The sequence below is a fragment of the Mesoplodon densirostris genome, chromosome 18 (genome assembly GCF_025265405.1).
Source record: "Mesoplodon densirostris isolate mMesDen1 chromosome 18, mMesDen1 primary haplotype, whole genome shotgun sequence".
In the NCBI taxonomy this organism is placed as follows: domain Eukaryota; kingdom Metazoa; phylum Chordata; class Mammalia; order Artiodactyla; family Ziphiidae; genus Mesoplodon; species Mesoplodon densirostris.
Window position 1 is genome coordinate 26,849,762 of NC_082678.1, and position 23,756 is coordinate 26,873,517.

Below are 23,756 nucleotides of genomic sequence, written 5' to 3' on the forward strand. Positions count from 1 at the left end.
ATGGGGGGCTGGGGAGCGGAGGCAGCAATTTTGGTCCTGGGCCCCAATTCTCAGCCTGCTGGACTAGAATCTGAGGATGGCCTGGGCTGGGGGCCGTGTGGCCTGGTGGGGTGACCTGGCCCAGCCCCTGCCTGGGCGGTAGGGTGTCCATGGGCCTGCACTGGCGGGGAGGGGGGCAGTCTGGGCCCAGACTTCGGTGCTGTCTGGAGGTGGGGCAGGGCCTGGCTTCTTACAAGAAGGCGCCCAGGCTGGCCCAGTCATGCAGGTCAGAGGCCAGTGTGGCATCCCCGGCCTCAAAGAGGGGCTCGGGGGGCAGGGAGCTACGGGTGCTCTCGTCCCAGGGGTGCTCCAGGAAGGATGTGGCCAGGAAGGTCTCATCGAAGTCCAGGCTGTCGGTAGCCTGCTCCACTGGAGGCCCCCAGGTAACAGGGCAGTCGATGTGGTGGCCATGGATGGTGAGGTCCACGTCCCCGTGGGAGGCAGGGCTCAGCGGCGGGATCAGCTCCGAGGTCTCCAGCGTGCCCAGCTCCCCGTCCAGCGTGCCAGCGTCCAAGATGGCCTCCCAGTCAAAGTTGCCCTTGAGGGGTTCCAGCTCACCCTGCTCCTCCGGGGTCAGCAGCAGGGGGCTGGAGGGCCGCGGGACCTTGGCCTCCTGCTTGGGCAGCGGCTGTTGACGCTTACGCCCCAGCCTGCCCTCGCCTGCACCCCAGCCCGCCTCCCCAGTGGCCTCCTCGAACTCCCGCAGCAGCTGCTGGGCCTCGGTGCTCACGGTCAGTGACCCGGCCCATGGGGCGGCGCTGGGCTCTGGCGCGGCCTGGCGGGCAAAGGCCGGGTGGATGTGGACTGGGGGCAGCCGCCGCTTCTTCAAGGCCCCACTCAGCAGCCGCTCGGCGTACTGGGGGTCGATGCGCCAGAAGCCCCCCTTGCCTGGCTCGTCTTTCTCCCGGGGCATCTTGATGAAGCCCTTCTTCAGGGACAGGTTGTGGCGGATGGAGTTCTGGACACAGGGAGATAGGAGAGAAGGAAGACAGCTGGGAGAGTGGGTGGGGTCAGTGATGGGGGGCTCCTAGCGCCACTGCCAGTCCCACCACCACCTTCTCTCCGATGGGGGCAGGGGAGACAGAGGCGCTGCTCCGAGCGGGAGGCTCTGGGACACAAGCCACGGGGCACCAGGAGCTGGGAGTGCTGTCGGGGGCTTTTGTTCCCTTTTGCCAGGATATCTGCCTGCTCAGTCATCCGAGCCCTGAGCCGCAGGGTGGCTCTCAGTGCCAGCCTGTCCTGCCCTCCCTCCCTTACCCCGCTGCTTGCGGCCTCTGCTCAAAGGCCTTGGCTCCCCCAGGTCCTGGACGGCCATCTCCCTCTGCCTGGGCCTGGCTGGCCTTCTCTGTTTGTGAAATGAGTGAGTGGGTGTGAGGGGGTGTGTGTGGCGGGGGGGGATGAAGTGTGGGAGGATCTGATGACTTTCCTTGTTTCTAGAGCCGGCTGCTGGCCTGGGCCCTCACCCACCATGTCCCCCTCCTCCCACCCCAGGCTCTGAGGCCTCAGTTGATTATTACCCAGCCAAGAGCATAGCGCTCATTCCTGGGGCCTCTCAGGCTTGGGGTGGGGTGGGGGGTGGTGGAGGGTCTCTGCTTTCTCACCAAGGTTACAAATGGTACCTGCCCCAGGGTCAGGGCCCAAGCAAACGTGGAATAGGTGTGATCACAGGAACTCTGATCCTGTGACCTGTGCCACAGGGAAGGATCTGTGCATCCTCAGGGTCTCTGTCCCCAAGTAGCCCCTCATCCTGATGGTCGAAGAGGCTCAGGGCAGTGTGTGCCCAGCCTGAATCACCACCCTGCCTTGTTCACGCCTGGGTGCACAGTCCAAACCACGCTGGGGCACAGGGGTCTGGGGCCTGGTGGGTGGGGCCGGCAGGTGAGTAGTGCCCCCTGGCAAGACTGGGAGATTTACATGGTGGTCTGGGCCCCTTGGCTGCTCTGTGCCAGGTTCCGGAGACTTGGAACATGAAGCCAGTGTGGGAGGAAAGAGCCCCTGTGGAAAGCACGTGGCTGAGGTAATTGTCCCCCCAGGGAGGTTGATGAGAAGAGGGGGAGGAGTGTAGGCAGGAAACTAGGGAGGGCTTGGGGTGGGGGCTGGCACGGCAGCTTTCGGAAGGCCCCGGAGCCCTTCCACTGGGACACAGATGGCCTTCACACCCTGCAGCACGCCCCTCTCCCCTCCCAGAGCCCCTCCAGCCAACTGAAAGCAGGCGGGATGCAGAGCCTGGCAGGAACGATGCTCTGCCTCCAGTCAGGCCCTGACAAACTGACCTTGAGGAGGGTAGTGTCGAGGAATTCCAGGACTTGGGACAAAAATGTGTCCCTCAGTCCATCAACCTACCCTGGGGGGCTGTGTCCACGCATAGTTCAGCCCTGGTCTTTGGGCTGAGCCTGCCGGATGAGTGACAAGTTCTTTCCACTTGAACCTCTAGGTCGGCACCCCTACAGCCCTCTGAACATCCTCCCTCCTCCGTCTCTGAAGTCAAAGGGGCAGCAGTCCAAGCACTGGGCTCCCTTGAGGTCCTTCCTGGACGGCCTTCCTCTCTCGGGGCCCTGGCCGTACCGCGCCTACTTGGCCTGCGGATCTGGGATGTGAGTCCAGTCCGCGCGGGCATGGGGAGGGAGGGAGGGAGTGCCTCCCTACCTGCCAGGTGGGATCAGCGTGGCGGAAGTAACAGAAACTGTCCGTGATCCACTTGTAGATGGCCGACAGGGTGATCTTGGTGGCCTTGCTGGCCTGCATGGCCATGCAGATGAGCGTGGCATACGAGTAGGGCGGCTTCACGTGCGGGTTGGTGGCGTAGTCCACGTCGTCGGGAGGCGAGGCCTGCAGCCCCGAGGGGGCGCTCCGCGGCGTGCACAAGGACGTGGGCTTGCCGGGTGTGTGCGGCTGCCCCAGGCAGGCGGGGTCCGCCACCAGGGGAGACCCCGGCTCGGCCGAGCCTGACAGCTCGTGGTAGCCGTGGGGGTCGGTGTCCGCCGAAGGCAGGGCGGGGACCTCGGCGTTGAGAAAGGAGAAGTCCTGCAGCCACTGCAGGCTGGTCAGGCTGTCATTCAGGGCGTTGGGCTCCTCCAGGCCGCCTTCCGGTCCGGCCTCCTCCCCTGCCCCTGCTCCCGAGACGCGTAGCCAGCTCTCCGCCATATCTGCGGGGACTCTCCGAGGGGGCTGTCAACATCCACGAGCCGAGCCGAGGGTGGCCGCCGAGCTCTCCGGCCCGCTGACTCCCGCCGCTTCAGTTACGCAGCCTCCCGGAAGCGGGCTTCCATCCCGCGATCCGGGGGTAGCCTCCTCCAAACGGAGTGTGGTGCCTGCGGGGACCAGAGCGGGAACTGAGCCCTCTTTCCCCACCCCCGAGGGGAGAGTGTGGGCGAGGGGGGAGGCTCTTACTAAAATCCTTCCTGCAGCTGGGGAGGATCTTTTACTGCCGAGGTCTGGGAAACAGAAGGTGTGCCCGGGGGTCCGACCCACAGGGGGTTCGCCTCGCTCTTTTCCTCTTGGATCTTTTAGAGGAGACTTAATTAGCCAAACGAGGGAAGAGTGTAGGGGCATGCGAGGCCACCCCTTTCTCCCTCAAAGCGGGGAATTAACCCCCCTCTCTCCGTCCACAACCAATGGAAATGGGGCGAGAGAGTCCAGGAGGGCAGTACGACGGGTCGGGGGGCGGGGGAGGTCGTCTGATCTTTGAAAAGGGATATTAGGATGGGGATCAAGGGGAAGGAAGGAAACAATACAGAGAGTTATAAGGGGGTGGGAAGTGAGTGTCCCCCAAACGCCTCTGATGTCAGTCCCCGGGCCCACCACTTCCGTCGGGGACGGATGGGAGAGCGGGCTGGTACTGACGCCCTCCCTTCCCACGGCCTGCAGCCCTCCCCGTCCCTTACCTGGCTCAGAGCGCAGCCCGGGCCAAAGGAAGGTTCTCAAACAAATTCCTCCCACCGCCCACCCTCACCGCGGCTCTCTGCTCCCAGCTCGAGGGCCCAGCCAGCAATCCTCGTCGCCACTCACGCCCAACGGCGCCTCTCTGAAAGCCAGCGGCCGGGGACCGGCACTCAGTAGCCGCTCGCAAGGCGTCTCCTGCTGCCGTGGCGACGCCCCGCCCATATAAACAGCTTCCGCTTCTGCCATTGGCCAGGGCATCTCCAAAGAGACCGCGCGCTCTTAACCGCTCTCTCACGCGGTAACTCTCTTCCAGCTCCCTCCTGCTGCCCTCTCCCGCGCGCGACCCAGCCCCCTACCCGCCACCGCGTCCCGGCTCCGCGCATTCCCGCCCGAGGGCCCCGCGCAGGGCTCGGAGAGGCGCGCGGCTTGGCGCTCCCGCAGAGGCCCCGGGGCCCTCGGCGAGCAGTTCGCCGCGGGAACCGTCCTCCGCCCCACCCCCTTCCCATCTGGGCTGCTCAGAGGTGGCGACGGCTCCTGGGACGCAGCCCGTGGCGTGGGGGCCAGGGCTGGGTGCATGCTTGGGGCTTTCCTTTCCTCTCCTCTGGGCTGCGAGTGGCACTTGCTCACGTTTCTGCGGCCTGTCCCGGTCTCCCGACCGAGTGTCGTCTTGGTGCCCGCAAGCAGGTCTGACTCTCTGATGCCACCTGCCGCTCAGGTCCGCAGAAACCGCAGCCCCGGTCGCAGGCACCCCAAGGCGGCTAGGGTATTCCAGTGTTTCCCGGTAAGCGCTCCCTCCCCGCCCCGTCCTCAGCAAGATTCCCAGAAGCTGACATTCCAGAGGCTTCTTCGCAAGTGCTCTCCCTCCTTTCCAGATAGCCGAGGAAACAGAGCCGCTGGGTGAAACCCAGGAAAGCCGTGGACTTGCCAAATTCTTTGACTGGGGTCATTTGCCCCATTAATTTCACCAGCCTTTAAGTGACGGACTAACGGTGGACTGTGGTCCTTCCTCCTCCCCTCCCCCAGCCTCCCTCCAGTCACCAGCTTTCCTGCTCTTCAATTACTGAGGAGCTGCAGTTGGAAGTTCTCTGGTTGAAGGGGGTGGGTGGAGGTGAGGGCTCCTTATCAGGCCTCTGCGCAGGAGCTGTGCCCGGGGGATGGTACACCAGCTCCCACCCAGAAACATGTCTTTCCCTCTACCCCTTGCCCTCTCTCACTCCTCCATGTCCAGCTTGTCTTGAGTCAAAGTTTTTTTTTTCTTCCCAAGTATTTATTGTTTTTATTTTTATTTTATTTTTATTTTTTTATTAGTTTCTGCTTTATAACAAAGTGAATCAGTCATACATATACATCTGTTCCCACATCCCTCCCACCCTCCCCATCCCACCCCTCCAGGCGGTCACAAAGCACCGAACTGATCTCCCTGTGCTCTGCGGCTGCTTCCCACTATCTATCTACCTTACGTTTGGTAGTGTATATATGTCCATGCCTCTCTTTCGCTTTGTCACAGCTTACCCTTCCCCCTCCCCATATCCTCAAGTCCATTCTCAAGTGGTCTGTGACTTTATTCCTGTTTTACCCCTAGGTTCTTCATGACATTTTTTTAAAATTCCATATATATGTGTTAGCATACGGTATTTGTCTTTCTCCTTCTGACTTACTTCACTCTGTATGACAGACTCTAGGTCTATCCACCTCATTACAAAGAGCTCAGTTTCGTTTCTTTTTATGGCTGAGTAATATTCCATTGTATATATGTGCCACATCTTCTTTATCCATTCATCCGATGATGGACACTTAGGTTGTTTCCATCTCCGGGCTATTGTGAATAGAGCTGCAATGAACATTCTGGTACATGCCTCTTTTTGAATTATGGTTTTCTCAGGGTATATGCCTAGTGGTGGGATTGCTGGGTCATATGGTGGTTCGATTTTTAGTCTTTTAGGGAACCTCCATACTGTTCTCCGTAGTGGCTGTACCAATTCACATTCCCACCAGCAGTGCAAGAGTGTTCCCTTTTCTCCACACCCTCTCCAGCATTTATTGTTTCTAGATTTCTTGATGATGGCCATTCTGACTGGTGTGAGATGATATCTCATTGTAGTTTTGATTTGCATTTCTCTAATGATTAATGATGTTGAGCATTCTTTCATGTGTTTGTTGGCAGTCTGTATATCTTCTTTGGAGAAATGCCTATTTAAGTCTTCTGCCCAATTTTGGATTGGGTTGTTTGTTTTTTTGCTATTGAGCTGCATGAGCTGTTTTTAAATTTTGGAGATTAATCCTTTGTCAGTTGCTTCATTTGCAAATATTTTCTCCCATTCTGAGGGTTGTCTTTTGGTCTTGTTTATGGTTTCCTTTGCTGTGCAAAAGCTTTGAAGTTTCATTAGGTCCCATTTGTTTATCTTTGTTTTTATTTCCATTTCTCTAGGAGGTGGGTCCAAAAGGATCTTGCTGTGATTTATGTCATAGAGTGTTCTGCCTATGTTTTCCTCTAAGACTTTGATAGTTTCTGGCCTTACATTGAGGTCTTTAATCCATTTTGAGCTTATTTTTGTGTATGGTGTTAGGGAATGATCTAATCTCATACTTTTACATGTCCCTGTCCAGTTTTCCCAGCACCACTTATTGAAGAGGCTGTCCTTTCTCCACTGTACATTCCTGCCTCCTTGATCAAAGATCAGTTGACCATATGTGCGTGGGTTTATCTCCGGGCTTTCTATCCTGTTTCATTGATCTATCTTTCTGGTTTTGTGCCAGTAAAACACTGTCTTGATTACTGTAGCTTTGTAGTGTAGTCTGAAGTCAGGGAGCCTGATTCCTCCAGCTCCGTTTTTCGTTCTCAAGATTGCTTTGGCTATTCGGAGTCTTTTGTTTTTCCAAACAAAGTTTGAAATGTTTTGTTCCAGTTCTGTGAAAAATGCCAGTGGAAGTTTGATAGGGATTGCATTGAACCTGTAGATTGCTTTGGGTAGTAGAGTCATTTTCATGATATCGATTCTTCCAATCCAGGAGCATGGTATATCTCTCCATCTATTTGTATCATCTTTAATTTCTTTCATCAGTGTCTTATAATTTTCTGCATACAGGTCTTTTGTCTCCTTAGGTAGGTTTATTCTTAGGTATTTTATTCTTTTTGTTGCAATGGTAAACGGGAGTGTTTTCTTGATTTCACTTTCAGATTCTTCATCATTAGTGTACGGGAATGCCAGAGATTTCTGTGCATTAATTTTGTATCCTACTTTACCAAATACATTGATTAGCTCTAGTAGTTTTCTGGTAGCATCTTTAGGATTCTCTATGTCTAGTATCATGTCATCTGCAAACAGTGACAGCTTTACATCTTCTTTTCCAATTTGGATTCCTTTTATTTCCTTTTCTTCTCTGATTGCTGTGGGTGGGTGGAGGTGAGGGCTCCATATCAAGCCTCTGCGCAGGAGCTGTGCCCGGGGGATGGTACACCAGCCCCCACCCAGAAACATGTCTTTCCCTCTACCCCTTGCCCTCTCTCACTCCTCCATGTCCAGCTTGTCTTGAGTCACAGTTTTTTTTTTCTTCCCAAGTATTTATTGTTTTTATTTTAATTTTTATTTTATTTTTATTTTTTATTAGTTTCTGCTTTATAACAAAGTGAATCAGTCATACATATACATCTGTTCCCACATCCCTTCCCTCATGCACCTCCCTCCCTCCCATCCTCCCCATCCCACACCTCCAGGCGGTCACAAAGCACCGAGCTGATCTCCCTGTGCTCTGCGGCTGCTTCCCACTATCTATCTACCTTACGTTTGGTAGTGTATATATGTCCATGCCTCTCTTTCGCCTTTTCACAGCTTACCCTTGGTTGAGAGTCCGCCTGCCGATGCAGGGGACATGGGTTCGTGCCCCGGTCCGGGAAGATCCCGCATGCCACGGAGCGGCTTGGCCCATGAGCCATGGCCGTTGAGCCGGTGCGTCCGGAGCCTGTGCTCTGCAACGGGAGAGGCCACAACAGTGAGAGGCCCACGTACCACAGAAAACAAAACAAAACAAAACAATACCATTTGTATTTCCACTAATAAACTCAAATTATCTTTGCTTTTTCCCATCACACGCCCCAGAGCCTTTTCACAGAATTGTCACTGGTCCCCTGGCCACTATCCTGCCGCCTGTGTGATACTCCATCAGATTCCTTGGAGGCCCGTCTACCTAGCACGGCCTCGTGATTCTAATCGGCTCACCACCTACAATGGTCAACTCAGAGTTCCTCCCTTTGTGAACCTTGCAGAACAATCTCAGAACATACCATCGCCCCCCCCCCCCCCCCGCCGCACCGCATTGGTCTTGGGGCCAAAGAAGACCCAGAGGCTTCTTAGGGGAAGAGGTGCTGGAATGACACGGGTCCTTTCTCAGCATCACTCCCACAAGGGTGATGAGAGCAGCGAGGATGGGGACCTGAGCCATACTTGCCACCAGCTGGGGCTCCTGGCAGAGCACCTTTGGGCCTGGGGAGGGTGGACCATGGGATGCTCCCCGGGCTCCCTCCTTGTGGGCGCTCCGTGAGGGGAGTGGCATCCGTGTGGGGAGGGAAACAGCGTGGAGAGGGAGACCGAGTGCCTGAGAAGCTGTCCTGATGGCCAAGCCAGCCTGAGGCACCTCAGTCATAGGATGGAACTTTGAACTTACAGCTGAGCGTGGTGAGGTCTGTTGATTCCACGGGAACTACCACAGTGGATGATCCTGTCATTAACCTGACATTAACCCGACAGATGCTTCCAGAGAGTTCCCCAGCTCTTTATTACCAGTGTGACGCTAACAGCAGAACCCGAGAAACCTTTTACCAAGAGAGCAGATGCACTTTCCTTCTCCCGTAAGAGCCCTTGAGACCTCGGGGTGAGGCTACGATGCGACCCTCAACTCCCTCTCCCGGCAGCCGCCACTGTCATTCGGTTTCATGTCTGGCCTGAACGGTGAAGCCAGTTTAATCTGAGAATGGCTGGCTCCCGAGATCACTGTAAAGAAGCCCAGGCATTGTTTTCCTTCCAGGTGTCGCTCCCCTGCCGCCATCCCAGAATGGAATAAACTTCCACCAGCAGGTTGGCCCGAAGGAGTTAGGGAGAGGAGGAAGCACGAGGCCTGGGGTCAGTTTCCAACAGCATGGGTGGCTGAAACAATTCCCAGGAGCTCTCTCTGCCAAACTCGGGGGTTGGTGGGCGTCCACTGCGGGGAGGCAGGAGCCTAGATTCCTCTCTTGAAGCCCAGTGAGCGGCTGGCCGGCACCGCTGCCCCAGACTCAGGGCGGAGTGAGGGCAGAGATGGCGTCTTCCCCAACTAGTGACCAAAACAAATCCTGCCTGTAACCTTTGCCACAGAAGCATCCCTGCTTTTGTGGAACAGGGATTAATCTAGTCTCACAAATATTTTTTTTCCTGGAAAATTTCAGCATATTAAATACAGGCTCTTGCCAGTTAGGAATGGAAGCCTCAGCGAGGGCCCCTCGGATGTGCGCGTGCCCAGCAAGCTTGGGGTTGGGTGTGGGTGAACATGAACTTTCACACGAAGTCTGGATAACCTAAATGAGTTTCAAAATAAACAAACTGGACAGACAGACGTACATTTGGCAAAAAGACATGAGAAACCAATGGACAGACAGAAGCCAGGTAAAGAGTGGGAAGGCAGGAAGTGAAGTGTACCCTGGACCTCAGCCGCTCTGGCCCAGGCCTGGCTGGGTCAACGCTAAGTGGAAAGGCTGGCGAGCCCCTGGGAAGGCCGTGGGAGGTGTCTCTGGGGATTACGGCTTCCTCCCCCACAAGCCTGCATGGGGCCAGAGGGGTGAGGACCTGGGTCTTTTGCAAGCTGATGGAGAGTGGCAACCACAGGAGTTTGTGTCCCTCCAGCACCTGTAGCCACGTTGCCAAGGGAGTAAAGCACTGGACCCACGATGGGACGTGGCTGTCCTGAAGCTTAAACATGTCCAGGGCATGTTTAAGAGATTACAAACCATGCAACATGAAGGCAGTCTCTGCCGTGAACCCAGAAGGGGCAATTTCGACCTAGTCCACTGGGCAAGACGTGGCTTTAGAGCCATGGTTGGTGAAGCCCTTGGTGAGCATGGAGCAGGGGGACATCAGTGCCCAGAGTGTGACTGACAGGTGGGCTCCTCCTGAGAACTCATCCCGGATTCAGTTTAGTGTCATGAGAAGGAATAAGGGGCACGTTGATGGCCCTGATTGAATTTACAGAGTTAGGGCTCCAGGGAGAAGAGTCACCCTCGACCCCTGATCGTTCCTTTGGGATCCAAATCTAGGGAGCACAAGGCAACTGGTGGTGGCCCAGGGCTCACTGGGTCACAGAGCTAGTCTATAAAATGCTGGCTTTGAAATTCCTCTCTGATCCTAACTAACCACTCTCCTCTGAGGGGCTACAGGTCTCCTTTTCAAGGACTCAGGCTCTCTTTCCAAGACCTTATCACAGACGCCGTGTTTGCCTTAAACTGCCTGTTGATGGAAACAAGACCAGGCCCCCTGCCATGGGATCTGCAAGATCATGATGGAGAGGATGCGGTCAGGTCAAATTGGAAGGCTTTGGAGGTATTTTTGTGCCTTTCTCCATGCCCAAATAGTTTCGCTTAGAGCAGAGTCGCTCTTTGCCCAAGGACTCTCCCGAGGCCGCCTCACTTCCTTTCAGCAACTGGCTCCCAGCACCTTAGCAAAGCCCATGCCTTCTTGCAGGAACTGCAGGGCAGGAGATGGGTGTCCCAGGGTGAGAGCAGGGGTGCGAGCAGGGGAGCGTCTCCCACCAAGTTCATGTTCAGCAGACTGCCACTCACCGGGTAAGCAGACCACAGAGCACAGCTTATTGTCCAGTGCTTTCATGCTGGCGATGTCAAAGTCATTGTTATTGTCACACTCCATACCTAGAAATGCGAATGTCCTCTGGCCTGTAACGGAGTTAAGGCAGTTAGAGAGGACCTGGCTGTGTTTTTCTCTGCTTTGCTGTCCTTAAAATAAAAATCTTAAGGATGGAGACAAAAAACATCAAATCATATGTTAAAAAAATAAATAATTAAAATTAAAAACAAGAATTAAGTGGGTAGAGTGGACAATAAAGGAAACTGTGTGGGTACGTTTGTGTTCTCGCTCTGTTCTGCTCTGTTTCCTTAACTGGCCCCTTTCCAGCCTTCGTTCCTGGGAAATCAGACCCTGGGGAGGTCTGTGGGATTCGGACACGCAGACCCGGGCCCACAGTAGAGCTAAGCCAGGCTGGAAGAGCTAGGAGAGCCACGGGGGAAGTGACCCCGGACTCCGGCCTGTGTCTGTCGGTGCACGTGGGGTGTGTTTATGACCACAAGGCTCTGCGAAATGACTAATACATAAAATGGCAATTAAAGCTCTTTGGTCCCGTAATTTTGCACCTCAAATCAAAGAATCGCATTGTTCACAAAATTACGATTTATTTTCTTTGAGACTTAATTTGCTATTCTGAGGATGTTTTAAGGGGCTGACCAGAAACCTACAGTCGTGTAAGATGGGAAGGGGACAGTTTTAGATGTTATTTTTTCAAGCACCCCACTCGGTTTTTTTTCCTTGGTGAAAGGGAGAGGAAGAAACATACATCTACTGCGTACGGCATGTCAGGTGGAAACCACATATGGAATGTCAGGCGGAAACCACGTACTGCCCTGTGCCTTTTAGAAGCAAATATTCTACTGGGGACGGCAATCACAATGGAGATCTCGGAGCCTTGTGCCCTGAAGACATCAACCGAGGGGAGGTAGCACCCAACCCCGGCTTGGTTGGCGTGTGCGTGTGGCAGAGGCACAGCCTGGGCGACCACCCCTCCTCCGGCACTACTTGGCCAGGAGAGAGTGGTCATGTGCGCATGCGCACCCCTGCACACCACACCGCCCCCCAAGCAACTGCCATGGCCAAAGCAGAGGTGACTAGTGTGACATCTGCATCCAGGCTGGGATCCAGGTTTGCTCTGGAGGTTGCCCTTCTGTGGAGGCACCTCAGAGGAGCAGAGGGAAGAGACACCGGTTCCTGGGACGCCTGGTCCTACACTCCCAGGTGGGATTCCCAGCTCGCCTACCCTCCCCCCCCCGCCACTTCCTTGCTCTATATGTAGGTCGTTCCTTCGCTTCTTGGCTTACTAGAAACCAAATTCTTCCGACTGAAGATATGGTTGACCTTATTTACAAAACAGAAATAGAGTCACAGGTGTAGAAAACAAACTTATGATTATGGCGGTGGGCAAGGGAGGGGAGGGATAAATTGGGAGATTGGGATTGACATATACACACTACTATATATAAAATAGATAACTAATAAGGACCTGCTGTAGAGCACAGGGGACTCTACTCAGTACCCTGTAATGGCCTATATGGGCAAAGAATCTAAAAAAAGAGTGGATATATGTATATGTATAATTGATTCACGTTGCTGTACAGCAGAAACTAACAAAACATTGTAAACCAACTCTTCCAATTAAAAAAAAATATCTACTTGAGGCCTGAACGATGGTAAAGAGACTCGTGCCAATAGCCTACAAACACTAGTGTACGCTGAGCTGCTAACGTCTCTTCACCTCACCTTTGCTGTGCCGCCAGGGCTGTGATCCTTCTGCTACTGTAACATCAGCCGTTTTCTTCACTAAAGCAGGAAAACCTACTGCCTAACAGTCGGTTCCCCCAAGGGGAGGAAGCTGTTCTCCTGCTGCAGATGAACTTTGGGGCTGCTAGAGCAGTTCTGTGAGACTCAGCTGAGAAGCTGAAGCAGGAAGGAAGGTGATGGCAGTTGCCCAAGAAGCTTCAGGATCTACTCAACGTAGGTGGAGAACTCCATGTATCTACTGCAGCCTTGGCTCAGAGGCCCAGAAAGAGCCAGGAAGGCTGCTGAGGTCCTCAGATACCCTGCTTGCTTTGATATTCCATCAAGAAGACGACCTTTCCCCAAAGCCACACCCTTGAGCAGTGCCACCAAGTCACACCAGTGCCCCTTTCTGTACCCTTCAGAGAATACCCGGGAAAGAAATATAATAAAAGGGAGCAAAAGACCAGGTCTTTTACCATCTTCTTGTGTGGGTGATCCGTCCTCTTCTTCTAGAACATCATTTCCCTAGGACAGAAGGAAGGCACTGTGAGTCCATAAAGCAGTGAAAGGAGTCTACTGATTGTCAGAAGACAGAACTAATCACCCTCATGGTATCCATACATTTCCTGTCCGTGTGAGATGGCTGGGAGGCCCAGCAGAGGCAGATTTTGCTTGGCGAGGCAGGATCGGCCCGTAGGGACCAGGTCTGAGGCACGTTCCAGAGGGACCAGGTCTGAGGCACCTTACAGAGGGACCCTGGGACTGTCAGGAATAGCCTTGGTAATAGTTTAGCTCACACTGTTTCTCTCAGGTGGAAATCAAAGTTGCCAAATGAAAAAGCAAACCGTGAGATCATAAAACTTTCAGAAACCCTTTAGGATCCCCAATCCCATCCAGATACTCCTTTGAGAACATCTGGCTCAAGAGAAAGTTGTAGAGTCCCCACTGGGAGCTGGGCATTCCATATACCTCAGGCACACCTCCGTCAGAGCACTTCTCACGCTGAGTTATAACTCTGATTCCTCCATCAGATGGAGCTCCGGAATGGATGGGATGGGTGGATTGGGGGTGTGGGCAGGCAAAAGCCATGTCACTCGGTCTTTGTGTCCCCCAGTGCCAGGAAGATGTGAGATGCCTGTGCCAGGTAAATACTAAGTGAATTGGAGGACAAACGCCCTCTCAAGGGTCTGGCCTGGAAGACTTCCCTCTGGAACTCACCCCACGCCTATTACGCTGAGACCAGCGCCCTCTGCTAACCGGACAGTCCCTCTGCTCTGCACCCTGCCTCTAACAGATCCAAGTGCACCACCTTGGAAGGCTTCTTCCAGAAGAGCCCCCATCCTATTTGCATCCTGTGCCAGCGCCGGCAGTCCCTCTGACCGGGGAGGGGCACCAGCGTCCACCTTGCTCTTACCTCTGCATCCTGCTCTTCGGCGGTGGCGACGAGGCCCGCAAAGTTGCAGTCTGGAGACGCCGCTGGCGTCACCTGCAAAGGAGCAACAAAAGTCAAGGTGCAGATGCCACCGGCTCTCCTACCCAGCTCGCCTGGCAGCAAACCCAAACCAAGTCCTCAGGACAGAAGTGGTGCCACATGGAAGATCACATCTGAGGGAGTCTTTGATTCAACAACCCGGTACCGTGTTTTCCAGGGCTCCCCTCCCGAGCACTGGGGGGCTTTGCCGATCTCCCTGGCAGGCCCTGGACTGAGCTCCTTGGGACTCGAGTACAGAGCAGAGCAGAGCGGCGAGGGCGATCCCATGCTCCTCTCTTACGTCTCCTTCTTCTGAGGGCGTCCTGCTGGCGGCCCGGGGGCAGGGGAGAGCCTCCCCGTCCTCTTCCATGCCAGGGGCGATGTAGGAGCCGGACATGGAGGAGACGGTGTCGGTGCTGATCTGGGAGGACACCATGGACATGACCTTCCTTCTTCAAGTCTGGGTCCCCAGTATGTTGAGGGGGGCAGAGGCGGGGAGAAGAGTGTTTCCTGCCCTCAGCTCAGCTCTTCAGGAGGCCTGGCGCATTTGCTTCAGGCCAGCATGGAATCCCATCCCGGGGGCCTTGCCGTCACTGGAGCTGGGGGTGGCCTGTCCCGTGGGCAGACGGCGAGGGTCCCCAAACACTGAGTTCCTGAACATTGCCCCTCATCCCTTTCCTGGCTGGCGATACATGGGGGAGGGAGGATAGGGAAGAGGTGGAAAGTGAGGAGACAGAAAGCTGGCTTCTTGCTTTGGGAAGGGACTGTACCACACCTGAGGCTGAAGTGGCTGAAGGGCTTCTCACCTCAAAAGTGGAGATCAAAGGAAATGCGAAACCTGCCCAGAGAGCTTGAGTCATGGGCTCAAAGCCACACAGGGCAAAAGAGAAAGGACAACTCAGTGCAACATGGGGTCCTGGATTGGGATGCTGGAATGGAGAGGAGCATTACTGGGGTGATCTGCAAGATGTGAAGGGGGTCTGCGGTTACATGGGATTACCAGGTCAGTGTTCATTTCCTGATTGTGATGGTGGTACTGGGATTATGGAGGCGTGTCCTTGTTCTAAGGAAACACACACTAAAGTATCTAGTGCTAATGGGGCAGCCTGTCTGCAACTTACTGTTAAGGGCGCCAAATATATATTGACTGGGATTACATTGAATCTCTAAATAAATACGGAGTCACTGAACGTTTTTGAAAAAGCCACCCAGCCAAGGGCCGGGGCAGGGATGAATAGGAGGGACAGGATCCACTCACGCTTCCCGCCCCCTCCACCGCCAACCCCCAAACGCTGCCTGCTGAAAGGGTGTGTGAAGCCCTGTGTTCTGGCCGCTTCGGAGCCCCCTCTTAGCTTTGGCTGCTCGTTGGCAGCATCCATGGACCCTTAAAAGTGCCAGTGTTTGGGTCCCAGCCCCAGAGACGCTAGTGCCAAGCATAGGGATTTCCAGGAGCTCCTGGGGATTCTTCCTGGCAGCCAGAAGCTTCTTCAGCCTTTCCTTACCTGGCAGGCAGTTCTGCCAGCCCCTGACCTTGCCCCTCTTCCCCCAGCATGGGCCCAGGCAGAGGGTGAGGAGGGGGGACAGTGACCGGCCCCACCTGTCAATCCAGGGTGTACCCCTTTTGGCGGGGGCTGGAGGCTGAGCCTGGGGACCAGTGGAGAGGCTGGAGCCCCCATGTTCCCCCAGTGCTGGGGAGCGTGGGGAGGAAGGCCGGAGGGTGGTGGGGAGAGGGAGGGAGTCGTTGCTTAGGGGGTGAAGGGAGTCTCAGAGGGAGGTTGGGGCAGCCTCCTCAGCAAGCGGTGGGAAGGGGATGGGCTGCCTCCTGAGCTCTGTAAGGCCCCAACCCGGCTGGCCCTGCAGTGGGCGCACCCTTCTGAAATATTTGGAATAATTAGCAAGGGAAAGCAGCAAGTTGGCGGGGGAATGCCAGGGTGTTCTGGAGCCAGCCTCCAGTGCAAGGAAAGAAAGGGGCTTCAGGAGAAAGGGGCCCGTGGAGGCTGGGCAGGATTGTGTAGGACAGTGCCCGTTTGTGTGTGTGTGTGTGTGTGTGTGTGTGTGTGTGTGTCTGTGCGCACGTGCACGTGAGTGCTGGGGGAAGGGGCTGTGCACCACAAGGACGTGCTGGCGGGGCCAGGTGCGGGCTCGGGGGAGAGATGGGTTCCCGGCAAAGCTGGGGTGAGGGGGTTGAAAGGTGCCTGCTGAGTGTCACATATTTGCTGTGCCTCAGTTTCCCCATCAGAACTCTGGTACGTTGATTCCTCACAGGCTGGAGCTGTAGGGTCTAGGCACCCTGTCTTCCGTCTGCCCTGATGGCCTCCCTCAGCCCCAACCTGCATTGGAGGGAAGGCCCTGGGCGGAGTGAATGAACCCCAGGGTGGCAAGTGGGGCCCCAGGGGCTGGGGCCCTCTGACCTCACACCCTGTCCCTTCAGGAAGGGACCAAGGGAGGGAGGAGCTGGAGACAGGCCCAGGCGAGGACCGCAGGTGAGTCTGGGCAGGCCCTCAACTTGGGCGAGGTGGGGAACGTGAGCCGAGCCCTGGGCAAGAACGGCCTTTGTGAGTGAGTCCCCAGGGCCACGGAGGGGGCTGGGCCTCCTTTGCTGCCTGCTCCTCGGGGCTGTGGGTACAGTCTCCCCATTGCACATATAGAGGTGCCGAGGCCCTGGCTGCAGGGGACCCCCGAGGGCCGCCTCTCAGCCCCTTTCTCTCTGGGCACCCAGAGATCATGAGGAGTGCATCAGGGGACACTCTGCAGGCCTTTGGTGCCCCCCATCTTCCTCCCAGCCATTCCCCCTTGGGCCGTGGCCTCCCCAAAACTGGCCCATGCTTTTCCCCAGAGAAAGTTGCAAGCAGGTCCATTTTGAGACTTTTTAAAACTTTATTTTTAAAAATGTTGTTATTGTAAATAACTTTCTATGAAAAAGGTTAAAATGCCCGACGGGTTAGGAGAGTGGATGTGGGATGCAGCCCAGGGCGTTTATGGTGGAGCAAGACACTCCCCTGCAGGAGTGCAAGCAAGGGCACGGGGCCATCCCCCCATTCCTGGTCCCAGTGGTTCTAGCAAGCACTGCGTCCCTCCCAGTTAAGCCTCAGCTATAGCTACACTCACTACATTAGTCTGTCTGTGCCCTTTCCCTCTGCAGCTTGGCTGCCCCAGCCCCTAACCCCCAGATCCCCATCTCCCCGCTGCTCTCAGCCTCAAGTTGGGCTCAAAGATTAGGGACACATACCCTCTGCCCCACCTCTAGGGATGAAGCCAGAAGATCCCAGAGGCCTTAGAAAATCTCCTGGTTCCACCCGGCACCCCGGCCTCCTTTCTGTCTCCTCTCTCTTCCCCCCTCCGCCTAGCTCCTCCTCACAGACTGCCGGGAGAGGCCTCTTGGGTGTTAATTTGCAGTCACCTAATCAGCATGTGTTGTACCTGGGAACTTGCTCTGGATAGAGACCTGGGGAGGAGAGCAGGAGAGAGAGAAGCTTCAGAAGCTAAGGTGTTCGGGGCGGGCCCCGTACTGATGTTTCCAGCTTGGCCAGGGCCCCTCCAAGCCGCAGCTCTCATAGTGCAGGGCCCTTAGCGTGTCTCTGGGGCAGGGAAGAAGTGGATCCATGAAACACTGTGTGTATGGGGGGCTGGGGAGCGGAGGCAGCAATTTTGGTCCTGGGCCCCAATTCTCAGCCTGCTGGACTAGAATCTGAGGATGGCCTGGGCTGGGGGCCGTGTGGCCTGGTGGGGTGACCTGGCCCAGCCCCTGCCTGGGCGGTAGGGTGTCCATGGGCCTGCACTGGCGGGGAGGGGGGCAGTCTGGGCCCAGACTTCGGTGCTGTCTGGAGGTGGGGCAGGGCCTGGCTTCTTACAAGAAGGCGCCCAGGCTGGCCCAGTCATGCAGGTCAGAGGCCAGTGTGGCATCCCCGGCCTCAAAGAGGGGCTCGGGGGGCAGCTAGCTACAGGTGCTCTCGTCCCAGGGGTGCTCCAGGAAGGATGTGGCCAGGAAGGTCTCATCGAAGTCCAGGCTGTCGGTAGCCTGCTCCACTGGAGGCCCCCAGGTAACAGGGCAGTCGATGTGGTGGCCATGGATGGTGAGGTCCACGTCCCCGTGGGAGGCAGGGCTCAGCGGCGGGATCAGCTCCGAGGTCTCCAGCGTGCCCAGCTCCCCGTCCAGCGTGCCAGCGTCCAAGATGGCCTCCCAGTCAAAGTTGCCCTTGAGGGGTTCCAGCTCACCCTGCTCCTCCGGGGTCAGCAGCAGGGGGCTGGAGGGCCGCGGGACCTTGGCCTCCTGCTTGGGCAGCGGCTGTTGACGCTTACGCCCCAGCCTGCCCTCGCCTGCACCCCAGCCCGCCTCCCCAGTGGCCTCCTCGAACTCCCGCAGCAGCTGCTGGGCCTCGGTGCTCACGGTCAGTGGCCCGGCCCATGGGGCGGCGCTGGGCTCTGGCGCGGCCTGGCGGGCAAAGGCCGGGTGGATGTGGACTGGGGGCAGCCGCCGCTTCTTCAAGGCCCCACTCAGCAGCCGCTCGGCGTACTGGGGGTCGATGCGCCAGAAGCCCCCCTTGCCTGGCTCGTCCTTCTCCCGGGGCATCTTGATGAAGCCCTTCTTCAGGGACAGGTTGTGGCGGATGGAGTTCTGGACACAGGGAGATAGGAGAGAAGGAAGACAGCTGGGAGAGTGGGTGGGGTCAGTGATGGGGGGCTCCTAGCGCCACTGCCAGTCCCACCGCCACCTTCTCTCCGATGGGGGCAGGGGAGACAGAGGCGCTGCTCCGAGCGGGAGGCTCTGGGACACCAGCCACGGGGCACCAGGAGCTGGGAGTGCTGTCGGGGGCTTTTGTTCCCTTTTGCCAGGATATCTGCCTGCTCAGTCATCCGAGCCCTGAGCCGCAGGGTGGCTCTCAGTGCCAGCCTGTCCTGCCCTCCCTCCCTTACCCCGCTGCTTGCGGCCTCTGCTCAAAGGCCTTGGCTCCCCCAGGTCCTGGACGGCCATCTCCCTCTGCCTGGGCCTGGCTGGCCTTCTCTGTTTGTGAAATGAGTGAGTGGGTGTGAGGGGGTGTGTGTGGCGGGGGGGATGAAGTGTGGGAGGATCTGATGACTTTCCTTGTTTCTAGAGCCGGCTGCTGGCCTGGGCCCTCACCCACCATGTCCCCCTCCTCCCACCCCAGGCTCTGAGGCCTCAGTTGATTATTACCCAGCCAAGAGCATAGCGCTCATTCCTGGGGCCTCTCAGGCTTGGGGTGGGGTGGGGGGTGGTGGAGGGTCTCTGCTTTCTCACCAAGGTTACAAATGGTACCTGCCCCAGGGTCAGGGCCCAAGCAAACGTGGAATAGCTGTGATCACAGGAACTCTGATCCTGTGACCTGTGCCACAGGGAAGGATCTGTGCATCCTCAGGGTCTCTGTCCCCAAGTAGCCCCTGATCCTGATGGTCGAAGAGGCTCAGGGCAGTGTGTGCCCAGCCTGAATCACCATCCTGCCTTGTTCACGCCTGGGTGCACAGTCCAAACCACGCTGGGGCACAGGGGTCTGGGGCCTGGTGGGTGGGGCCGGCAGGTGAGTAGTGCCCCCTGGCAAGACTGGGAGATTTACATGGTGGTCTGGGCCCCTTGGCTGCTCTGTGCCAGGTTCCGGAGACTTGGAACATGAAGCCAGTGTGGGAGGAAAGAGCCCCTGTGGAAAGCACGTGGCTGAGGTAATTGTCCCCCCAGGGAGGTTGATGAGAAGAGGGGCAGGAGTGTAGGCAGGAAACTAGGGAGGGCTTGGGGTGGGGGCTGGCACGGCAGCTTTCGGAAGGCCCCGGAGCCCTTCCACTGGGACACAGATGGCCTTCACACCCTGCAGCACGCCCCTCTCCCCTCCCAGAGCCCCTCCAGCCAACTGAAAGCAGGCGGGATGCAGAGCCTGGCAGGAACGATGCTCTGCCTCCAGTCAGGCCCTGACAAACTGACCTTGAGGAGGGTAGTGTCGAGGAATTCCAGGACTTGGGACAAAAATGTGTCCCTCAGTCCATCAACCTACCCTGGGGGGCTGTGTCCACGCATAGTTCAGCCCTGGTCTTTGGGCTGAGCCTGCCGGATGAGTGACAAGTTCTTTCCACTTGAACCTCTAGGTCGGCACCCCTACAGCCCTCTGAACATCCTCCCTCCTCCGTCTCTGAAGTCAAAGGGGCAGCAGTCCAAGCACTGGGCTCCCTTGAGGTCCTTCCTGGACGGCCTTCCTCTCTCGGGGCCCTGGCCGTACCGCGCCTACTTGGCCTGCGCATCTGGGATGTGAGTCCAGTCCGCGCGGGCATGGGGAGGGAGGGAGGGAGTGCCTCCCTACCTGCCAGGTGGGATCAGCGTGGCGGAAGTAACAGAAACTGTCCGTGATCCACTTGTAGATGGCCGACAGGGTGATCTTGGTGGCCTTGCTGGCCTGCAAGGCCATGCAGATGAGCGTGGCATACGAGTAGGGCGGCTTCACGTGCGGGTTGGTGGCGTAGTCCACGTCGTTGGGAGGCGAGGCCTGCAGCCCCGAGGGGGCGCTCCGCGGCGTGCACAAGGACGTGGGCTTGCCGGGTGTGTGCGGCTGCCCCAGGCAGGCGGGGTCCGCCGCCAGGGGAGACCCCGGCTCGGCCGAGCCTGACAGCTCGTGGTAGCCGTGGGGGTCGGTGTCCGCCGAAGGCAGGGCGGGGACCTCGGCGTTGAGAAAGGAGAAGTCCTGCAGCCACTGCAGGCTGGTCAGGCTGTCATTCAGGGCGTTGGACTCCTCCAGGCCGCCTTCCGGTCCGGCCTCCTCCGCTGCCCCTGCTCCCGAGACGCGTAGCCAGCTCTCCGCCATATCTGCGGGGACTCTCCGAGGGGGCTGTCAACATCCACGAGCCGAGCCGAGGGTGGCCGCCGAGCTCTCCGGCCCGCTGACTCCCGCCGCTTCAGTTACGCAGCCTCCCGGAAGCGGGCTTCCATCCCGCGATCCGGGGGTAGCCTCCTCCAAACGGAGTGTGGTGCCTGCGGGGACCAGAGCGGGAACTGAGCCCTCTTTCCCCACCCCCGAGGGGAGAGTGTGGGCGAGGGGGGAGGCTCTTACTAAAATCCTTCCTGCAGCTGGGGAGGATCTTTTACTGCCGAGGTCTGGGAAACAGAAGGTGTGCCCGGGGGTCCGACCCACAGGGGGTTCGCCTCGCTCTTTTCCTCTTGGATCTTTTAGAGGAGACTTAATTAGCCAAACGAGGGAAGAGTGTAGGGGCATGCGAGGCCACCCCTTTCTCCCTCAAAGCGGGGAATTAACCCCCCTCTCTCCGTCCACAACCAATGGAAATGGGGCGAGAGAGTCCAGGAGGGCAGTACGACGGGTCGGGGGGCGGGGGAGGTCGTCTGATCTTTGAAAAGGGATATTAGGATGGGGATCAAGGGGAAGGAAGGAAACAATACAGAGAGTTATAAGGGGGTGGGAAGTGAGTGTCCCCCAAACGCCTCTGATGTCAGTCCCCGGGCCCACCACTTCCGTCGGGGACGGATGGGAGAGCGGGCTGGTACTGACGCCCTCCCTTCCCACGGCCTGCAGCCCTCCCCGTCCCTTACCTGGCTCAGAGCGCAGCCCGGGCCAAAGGAAGGTTCTCAAAGAAAGTCCTCCCACCGCCCACCCTCACCGCGGCTCTCTGCTCCCAGCTCGAGGGCCCAGCCAGCAATCCTCGTCGCCACTCACGCCCGACGGCGCCTCTCTGAAAGCCAGCGGCCGGGGACCGGCACTCAGTAGCCGCTCGCAAGGCGTCTCCTGCTGCCGTGGCGACGCCCCGCCCATATAAACAGCTTCCGCTTCTGCCATTGGCCAGGGCATCTCCAAAGAGACCGCGCGCTCTTAACCGCTCTCTCACGCGGTAACTCTCTTCCAGCTCCCTCCTGCCGCCCTCTCCCGCGCGCGACCCAGCCCCCTACCCGCCACCGCGTCCCGGCTCCGCGCATTCCCGCCCGAGGGCCCCGCGCAGGGCTCGGAGAGGCGCGCGGCTTGGCGCTCCCGCAGAGGCCCCGGGGCCCTCGGCGAGCAGTTCGCCGCGGGAACCGTCCTCCGCCCCACCCCCTTCCCATCTGGGCTGCTCAGAGGTGGCGACGGCTCCTGGGACGCAGCCCGTGGCGTGGGGGCCAGGGCTGGGTGCATGCTTGGGGCTTTCCTTTCCTCTCCTCTGGGCTGCGAGTGGCACTTGCTCACGTTTCTGCGGCCTGTCCCGGTCTCCCGACCGAGTGTCGTCTTGGTGCCCGCAAGCAGGTCTGACTCTCCGATGCCACCTGCCGCTCAGGTCCGCAGAAACCGCAGCCCCGGTCGCAGGCACCCCAAGGCGGCTAGGGTAATCCAGTGTTTCCCGGTAAGCGCTCCCTCCCCGCCCCGTCCTCAGCAAGATTCCCAGAAGCTGACATTCCAGAGGCTTCTTCGCAAGTGCTCTCCCTCCTTTCCAGATAGCCGAGGAAACAGAGCCGCTGGGTGAAACCCAGGAAAGCCGTGGACTTGCCAAATTCTTTGACTGGGGTCATTTGCCCCATTAATTTCACCAGCCTTTAAGTGACGGACTAACGGTGGACTGTGGTCCTTCCTCCTCCCCTCCCCCAGCCTCCCTCCAGTCACCAGCTTTCCTGCTCTTCAATTACTGAGGAGCTGCAGTTGGAAGTTCTCTGGTTGAAGGGGGTGGGTGGAGGTGAGGGCTCCTTATCAGGCCTCTGCGCAGGAGCTGTGCCCGGGGGATGGTACACCAGCTCCCACCCAGAAACATGTCTTTCCCTCTACCCCTTGCCCTCTCTCACTCCTCCATGTCCAGCTTGTCTTGAGTCAAAGTTTTTTTTTTCTTCCCAAGTATGTATTGTTTTATTTTAATTTTTATTTAATTTTTATTTTTTTAATTTGTTTCTGCTTTATAACAAAGTGAATCAGTCATACATATACATCTGTTCCCACATCCCTTCCCTCATGCACCTCCCTCCCTCCCACCCTCCCCATCCCACCCCTCCAGGCGGTCACAAAGCACCGAGCTGATCTCCCTGTGCTCTGCGGCTGCTTCCCACTATCTATCTACCTTACGTTTGGTAGTGTATATATGTCCATGCCTCTCTTTCGCTTTGTCACAGCTTACCCTTCCCCCTCCCCATATCCTCAAGTCCATTCTCAAGTAGGTCTGTGACTTTATTCCTGTTTTACCCCTAGGTTCTTCATGACATTTTTTAAAAATTCCATATATATGTGTTAGCATACGGTATTTGTCTTTCTCTTTCTGACTTACTTCACTCTGTATGACAGACTCTAGGTCTATCCACTTCATTACAAAGGGCTCAGTTTCGTTTCTTTTTATGGCTGAGTAATATTCCATTGTATATATGTGCCACATCTTCTTTATCCATTCATCCGATGATGGACACTTAGGTTGTTTCCATCTCCGGGCTATTGTGAATAGAGCTGCAATGAACATTCTGGTACATGCCTCTTTTTGAATTATGGTTTTCTCAGGGTATATGCCTAGTGGTGGGATTGCTGGGTCATATGGTAGTTCGATTTTTAGTCTTTTAAGGAACCTCCATACTGTTCTCCATAGTGGCTGTACCAATTCACATTCCCACCAGCAGTGCAAGAGTGTTCCCTTTTCTCCACACCCTCTCCAGCATTTATTGTTTCTAGATTTCTTGATGATGGCCATTCTGACTGGTGTGAGATGATATCTCATTGTAGTTTTGATTTGCATTTCTCTAATGATTAATGATGTTGAACATTCTTTCATGTGTTTGTTGGCAGTCTGTATATCTTCTTTGGAGAAATGCCTATTTAAGTCTTCTGCCCAATTTTGGATTGGGTTGTTTG

At 56.8% G+C, this 23,756-nt stretch overlaps 2 protein-coding genes across 2 annotated transcripts; both read right to left on the bottom strand.

Annotated features, from left to right (window-relative positions):
- Window positions 1-229: 229 nt before the first annotated feature.
- On the bottom strand, window positions 230-3,183 carry LOC132478882 (forkhead box protein J1-like). Its single transcript, XM_060082330.1, has 2 exons — window positions 2,686-3,183; window positions 230-997 (listed from the first exon to the last, which is right to left on the bottom strand). The coding sequence occupies exons 1-2, from the start codon at window positions 3,181-3,183 to the stop codon at window positions 230-232; spliced, it is 1,266 nt and encodes a 421-aa protein (XP_059938313.1).
- A 14,710-nt stretch (window positions 3,184-17,893) lies between these two features.
- Window positions 17,894-20,759, bottom strand: LOC132479061 (forkhead box protein J1-like). The gene is made up of 2 exons (XM_060082615.1): window positions 20,262-20,759; window positions 17,894-18,574 (listed from the first exon to the last, which is right to left on the bottom strand). Exons 1-2 carry the CDS (start codon window positions 20,757-20,759, stop codon window positions 17,894-17,896), a joined length of 1,179 nt encoding a protein of 392 aa, XP_059938598.1.
- Between the last annotated feature and the right edge of the window lie 2,997 nt (window positions 20,760-23,756).

What these genes read in the sequence shown, in the direction of transcription:
- LOC132478882 (XM_060082330.1), bottom strand. Translation starts at nt 3,183, where the DNA reads ATGGCGGAGAGCTGGCTACGCGTCTCGGGAGCAGGGGCAGGGGAGGAG. An exon ending in ACGCTGATCCCACCTGGCAG is followed by an intron (nt 998 to 2,685) that starts GTAGGGAGGCAC and finishes CCCTGTGTCCAG; the next exon opens with AACTCCATCCGCCACAACCT.
- LOC132479061 (XM_060082615.1), bottom strand. Translation starts at nt 20,759, where the DNA reads ATGGCGGAGAGCTGGCTACGCGTCTCGGGAGCAGGGGCAGCGGAGGAG. An exon ending in ACGCTGATCCCACCTGGCAG is followed by an intron (nt 18,575 to 20,261) that starts GTAGGGAGGCAC and finishes CCCTGTGTCCAG; the next exon opens with AACTCCATCCGCCACAACCT.